We start from the raw sequence: 7,223 nt of genomic DNA, 5'->3' as shown, positions 1-7,223 counted from the left end.
ATTGATATCAATTGAGACTAATTAATATCAATTGAGACTAATTAATGAGTACAATTGAGACTCATTAGTCTCAATTGAGTACAATTGAGACTCATTAACCTCTATTGGTCTTAATTGATATCAATTGAGACTCATTAACCTCAATTGGACTTAATTGATATCAATTGAGACTCATTAACCTCAAATGGACTTAATTGTTTGATATCAATTAGGCTCAAATTGAAGTCAATTCGCATCAATCAAGTCCAATTAGACTTTGATACAAATCAAATTTAGTGGAATTATATTAGCCTCAATTATACTAGATTGACATCAATTAGATATCAATTAAGCTCAATTTCAGTTTAATATACTTTAAGTGCATTTTTAATGTGTCTTTTATTTATTTTAAGATTATTCTATTTTAAAAATATTGAAATATTAAAAAAAATCTAATATAAATTAAAAAGTATTTCATACTTTCATATAGTTGTTGTGAAGTTTTAAGATTTTTTAAACGAATTTCTACTATGTTTGATGTATTTTAATGCATATTTTTGTATATTTTAAGATTATTTTATATTTTAAAAATATTTAAAAATCTGAAAAAAATATGGGAGAATTCTCAAAATTTTTTCACACTTTGCTTGTTTTTTGGTATTTTTTGGGAAATTTTACTATTTTTATGCTTTTTTAATGTATTTTTATTAATATATTTTAGGAGCACGCCGGCGGGCTTCTAGGTTTTCCTGTGGGACGGGCCTTGGGGGAAAGAAGCCTGAAGGGCTCCCGCCCCGGGGTTTTGGGTTTTCCCACCAGTTTAGCAAATTTCTTCAAGTAACGTGAATACCTAATGTTATTAAGGCTTTGGGTGAGTGTGAATAAGGCCATCATGCAAGGCCTTAGCTTCGATGCTCTACCATTAGTTGCATGCCATCAACTTATCAATTCTCATGATTAGCTTTATGTAGTCATGTGCTAGACCTACCAACACCATTGAGACACAATCTAGATTATGAAGATATCATTCACTCTCACTCATGCACGTGTCTAGTCTCTAGTGTGTGTGTGTGTGTGTGAGAGAGAGAGAGAGAGAGAGAGAGAGAGAGAGAGAGAGAGATATTCCCTAAACCGGTTACTACACATGCCATAATCTCTATTGAGAGAGAGTCAATACTTTACCAAGGAACTTGTAAATCAAATAATCAAGCTAGGTATCCTTACAAGGATAACCACATCCAAGTCATGGAGCTAACATCTATATTGATATCAAATGAATATACTTAACCAAAACACAACATTTACTTAAAGACCATCCAACAATTAAAGTTTTAATCACTATATAGAGAAAACTCTCTTTTAATCTAAAAAATATCTATACCATTGGAAATCTTCATATGAGAACAAAACTAGCATCTCAAGGGTATTGAGCACTAAGCTAGTGGAAAGTTAAAAAAATAAATAAAGAAAAAATGCGCAGGACGCCAAGTTGGGAAAAAGCAAGCACCAAAAGCATCCCCCTTAAAATATATATATAATATATATATATATATATATATATATATATGATATTATATATATATATATATATATATATAGGGCTACTCTTTGAAAAATCGTATTTTGAGGGCTACTGTTTTGAAAACAGCGGCAGTCTGGAGAGTTGACAGAGCGAATGATCTCTTTGTTTTTCAATGTCGTTGCGTTTGAGTTTGTCTGCTGGTCCGTTTTTCAGGGAAGGCAAACGGATGCATGACATTGAAGATTTCAAGAAAATATGGCCTTTCACGAGTGACAGGAGGATTTCATCTCCATTCATGCCTGTGCCTGAGTGCGTGTATGTATGGTAATCAACAAAGCTTGCTGTGTGTGTGTGTGTGTGAGAGAGAGAGAGAGAGAGAGAGAGAGAGAGAGGGGGGGGCGGGGGTGGGATCTTGGGGGTTGGGTTACCCCCGTTTCGTTGCATGCAGGCCCCCCCTATCCCTGCTACCCAGGGGTATGGGGGACCTGCGTGATGGGCTATTAGCTCAGCGGTAGAGCGCACCCCTGAGATTTTCAGGTCCCCACCTCTAGCCTCTTTCGTATGGACGGGGGGAACTTGGAACATTTGTCTCTTGTAATCTATTGGATGACTACTGAAGTTATAAACTGCACTTTTTTATGTGATGAGTTTGTGCATTTCATCCAGGTCTAGTTCCAGCATGCCTGACTGCTATGAAGAGAGTACACTTTTTCAAAATCAGCACATGTTTCATGGAACAAAGATTATGGCATTGAGCTCTAGCAGTGGCCGTGCTTCTGCATTTGCATTGAGCCCTCCTGTGAAACGATCCGATCTGGGGGATTTCAATGACATTCTACTGGAGCTTGTCGGCCAAGTGGAACAGTTGGACCAGCCATGGGACGGATCTCACATTGTTGCATTTGCATCCTCAGGACATGCCCTGGGTGCACTTGATGTGAATGTATGTTACCCCCCCCCCCCCCCCCCCCCCCCAAACTACCACAGCCACCGTCACACACACACACTCTTCAAATTTCCAGATTGTAAACAAAAGGAAGTTCTTTGCTGTTCTGATGGTATTTCTTGTGGTAGGCACGGATATGTGCAGAAGTTGAGGCAGGCCAGTACCAGTCTGCATGGAAGAGGGGAATCCATATCCTTGCACGGAATAAGGAGCCGGTTTGGCCGGGCATCTCTTTGGAGAACCAACACGCTCCACCAGTGAAGGCAAAAAGGGATGGCTCCAAGCTCTTTCCGGTCAAACCAACTCCACCATCAATGAAGTTTCATGAACCGGATCTTCTCTTTGGAGCAGTTACAGTAGGTGCAGATTGCTATGGTGATGTTTGGCCTGAGCGTCGCATTGAACATCCAAATAAGCAATGGTGGTATGTGCCCACATGTGAGGTGCCAGACGTAGAGTCTGACAAGCTAATCTATTGCCTCCAGTACCCAGGTAAACCATGCCCTTGTTTGTGCGTAAAACTATCATTTCAGTGTTTAACAGTAGGTATGGAATGTAAAGCCCTCTTTTCTAAGCATTCTCCTAGATCCTAAATGTAGGTGCTGTTCGTGAAGTTGAGTTGCTTGCAAAATATGGAGTAGTACAGAGCACGAAGGCAGCACTTATGACAGTGATTATGAATCAACAGTGCTTGGTTCCTGATCGAATGTCAATCAGTGTGGGGGATGTGATTGGAGCCAACGAATATCTCCTGAAATTTAGAGCTAGTACCACATGTGGCAGCTCAGGTGGACCAGTTGCATCATTTGATGAGCCTCTGAAGTTGTATGGTGTTCATATCTATGTGCATAGATTGTTACATTTGATTGGTTTTTGATGACTTATGTGTTTTCACTACCGAAAAATGTGTGTGTGTGTGAGATAAACATATACATATACATGCATACATACGTTCGTTACCGTTTTCCATTTGTCTCAGCTGCTCACACGAGCAAGTTGTCCAAATGAAGCATTTCATGAGAACCCTAGGAATTTCGTGGAAACTGAAGATGCATTTGAAGTATGTTTCCATTCCACGATAATGACTTGCATTTGCCCAGAAGGTCCAGAATCCAGACATGGTTGGATTGTGAGCACCAAATGTGCCATAGAGCACCTCATTCCCCTGGGCTCTCTGTCTGCATCATTCTGTTGATCCCTCTGATGGCCTTTGGTGTCTTCTTTGATCACCTCGATTTGGTTTGTTGGAAACCTGTGCACCTGTGCACCTCCTGTATGTACCATTGGGTGAGAGAGGGCCAGTGTTGTGGGTGTGCCCGCCCATTGTGAGGTTTACTGCCAGGTTGGGCCTCCGCAGCAGTTGTGGTGCAGTCTTCTCGCCTCTGATTGGAGCTGCCCTCCACTTGTGATTGGAGCTGTGCAGTTCAGCAGTTGTTTTCAGGCAGATCTTGTCTTTGTTGTTCATCTTCTCCTCTCTTTTGGCTATTTCAGTTTTCTGTTATTTTCCGCTGCACATCTTGACATGGTATCAGAGCTCGAGTGTGATACCTTTGAGATAGAGAGAGATTTTCACGGTGCTGATTGGAGGAAGTTTCGGGATGTTGCGGACTTGGAGGAGCAGGTAGAAGGTGGCTGTCATTGCTGGAAGCAACCTTGCAGTTGGTTGCAGCCTTTTCTTCATCTTTTTCCCACCGTCCCCTTCACACTATGTGACTTCGTGACATGGTAGAAGGGAAGGGGTCATCTTCAGGAGCTACCCAGAAGTTCGACGTTCCCCATCGATTGCCAAGTCGATGGGAACAACTATGGCATCTAGAAGGTGATGATGGAGTTAGTCTTGGAGTCTTATGACTTGTGACTTCATCACGATTGGTGTTCCACGGCCAGATATGGACTAGCAGGGGATTTCACTGCTTGTACAACAAGAACGAGAAGCAAAAGCAGTTGTGGGATCGTGTTAATGCCCGTGTTCGTTCCTTTATCTTCCTCAATTGCACCCCACAAGTGATCTACGACATCAAGCATAGTGCGAGGGATATGCGAGCATCTGTCCTCACTGTACAATCGAGTCTCTTTGATGAAGCGGGTTTCCTTGGAAGCCATGATGGGGGGTGTTGGCGATGCATGAACACATCAACAAGCTGCAGGCACTTCAGCAGGAGGTCCTTCAGGTGGGAAAGGAGGTCTCTCTTTGGAGGACATGGCCATCACACTGCTCTCTCATTTGTCTTCCAAGTATTCAGCCTTTTATTCTTTGTTGATTAGAGGCGGTGAAGGCCAAGAGGCAGGTCCATTGTGGCCGGAAAGGTTACTATTCGCGAAAACGCCCTCAGTAGAGTGCCAAGTCCTTAGCAACAGCTGTCAAAACTGCAGCATTTGTGCAGTTGGGAGATGCTTGACATTGGTGGTGCTTCATCTTTGAGCAAGGAGGTCATCATGAACGATACTCGAGAATGGATTCTCGACAGTTGTACTTCCCGCCACATAACCCCTTCCTAAGATTTGCTACAGGATCTCACAAGACATCCAAGTGATATCTTTATCGGTAATAAATCCACCATACCGATCCATAGTGAGGGTAGGATGGAGATAGTTCTTGATGGGCAGAGGGGGGAAACATTCCTCTCGAGTTCTGTATATTTCATCTCTGGGTTTTCATCTCTTGTCAGTGCATGAGGTGCGCAAGATTGGCAAGCGGGTTGAGTTCGATGATCATTCTGTTGCTATCCGGGACATCACCATAAGTCAAGTCGTATGGAGTGGTAGAGTGGACCATGGTATCTACAAACTCTCTGATGTATCTTCCCTTACAGGTATTTCTGTCAGTGAATTGTGGCACTATCGATATGGTCACTTGAATGTGAATGCGTTGCCTCGAGCTTTTTAGGGCTGGATGGTGATTGGCTTGCCCGCTTTTTATCTTCCTCTTGCTTTTGTTTTCCTTGACCACCTCTCTTCCTTGAAATCTCACGTTGTCTGCATGGATCCTCTCTATAGCATTATTAAAGCTACAAGACGATGACATTTTGTGAGTCTACATCTGCTAATGTGGTTTGGGATTCCTTCTCTATCAACATCTACAAGACGAATAGCTCCACTATTTGAGATGTTAGGATAAAAAGTGGTCCATGATATTGCTTCTTCAGTCCACCTTCATGTTGCTTTATTATTAAAGCTACAAGTAGATGACATTTTGTGAGTCTACATTTGCTAATGTGGTTTGGAATTCCTTCTCTATCAACATCTGCAAGATGAAAAGCTCCACTATTTGTGATGTTAGGATAAAAAGTGGTCCATGATATTGCTTCTTCAGACTACCTTTATGTTGCTTTAGTATGTACACCAATACCGGTCTTGTGTGTCAAAGAATTGTTTGCTTCTTTTAGCGCATGTATCATTGCTCTATAACTTTGAGCCTTAATTGACCAATACATACATGCTAGATGAAAATCCACATTCATCCATTCTAGCTATTGGGCGACAGAGAATGGAAATCGAGAATTCAATTGGGAGGATTGCATGTATGTCATATACTATATTGAAAGGTGTCATACCAATAGCTATTTTGTAAGCAACCATATATGCCAATAGTGCTTAATGTACCTTCTAATTTCAATATATTCTAGAGTTAGTAACAAAAGTTGTAGGCACTGTGCAAAAAATATTGTTGGTACTTTCTACTTGACCATTTTCATGTGGGTGATATGTGCATGACTTCTTGTGGATGATCATGAACTCATCCAACAAGTATTGAATTTTCACATTATAGAAAAGTGTATTTGTGTTATATACAATGTATATGGGCAGGTCAAACCTTATTAAGACATTTTTGTATAAGAAATTTACTATTTCCTTGCATCTACTTTGATACAATGTATAACACTTACATTCCAAACTATACCCAACAAAAATACAAGTCACACCTTTGCCATCCAATTTACGCGTTGTGGTGTTGGCACAAGAGCATATGCCAAGAAACCAAAGATATGAGATAAACAACAGATGGCTTTCTATCATGCTAAGCCTGATACAGAGTAATGAGTTGCAATGCTTTAGTGGGACACCAATTAAGTATATAGAAAACATCCATTACAACCTCAAGCCAAATCATGTTAGGCAACACTTGACTTTTGACCACCATACCATGTTCCATCTCCATACATGACCTATTTTTCCTCTAAGGTGTTAGCAGGATTTTGTGAACATATTGATTATTGATGATTGCTTGATGATCATATGGTTTAGAAGGGTGCTCTATATATAACACCCACAATCAAGGGTTAGTAGCAATTTCAAATTTGCAAAATGACGATAAATTTTTATGTCATCACAAAGCGTAATGACGTGAACATGTTAATAACCAAATTCATAGTAAAAAAACTTGAGTTCCTAGCTCCCTATTTTTAATCTGGTAACCTACAATTAACCCACCAAGCCAAGAGCTTAGCCCAGCGAGCCTAGAGGAGGTCCAAAATTTTGTTAAATAACAAAATCTACTTATCAAATCACAACAATTGTGATTATGAGAGTGAAAATGATATTACATAGAAAGATATAACTCATATACGTGTGGATAATGACACACAAACCTAGTTTGACAAAATCATTTGCCGAAACCTCTCATAGATACACAATATGTAATATACTAGTGAAAATATAAAATACAAAAAAAAACAAGGAAAAAAATCATATACGTGTGGATAATGACACACAAACCTAGTTTGACAATCATTTGCCAAAACCTCTCATAGATACACAACATGTAATATATTAGTG

General features: G+C 40.3%; 1 protein-coding gene across 1 annotated transcript; it reads left to right on the top strand.

Annotated features, from left to right (window-relative positions):
• Positions 1 to 1,646: 1,646 nt before the first annotated feature.
• LOC147621649 (uncharacterized) lies at positions 1,647 to 5,334 on the top strand. The gene is made up of 8 exons (XM_086824469.1): positions 1,647 to 1,825; positions 2,168 to 2,444; positions 2,576 to 2,939; positions 3,047 to 3,291; positions 3,790 to 4,068; positions 4,335 to 4,618; positions 4,832 to 4,917; positions 5,117 to 5,334. The coding sequence occupies exons 1-8, from the start codon at positions 1,674 to 1,676 to the stop codon at positions 5,332 to 5,334; spliced, it is 1,905 nt and encodes a 634-aa protein (XP_086680595.1). The 5' UTR covers positions 1,647 to 1,673.
• Positions 5,335 to 7,223: the final 1,889 nt, after the last annotated feature.

Source organism: Cibotium barometz, chromosome 30 (genome assembly GCF_041138505.1).
Source record: "Cibotium barometz isolate CiBa-2024 chromosome 30, ASM4113850v1, whole genome shotgun sequence".
Taxonomy (NCBI): domain Eukaryota; kingdom Viridiplantae; phylum Streptophyta; class Polypodiopsida; order Cyatheales; family Cibotiaceae; genus Cibotium; species Cibotium barometz.
The sequence above is the reverse complement of the archived record's forward strand: the minus strand, read 5'-3'. Positions and strand labels throughout refer to the sequence as shown.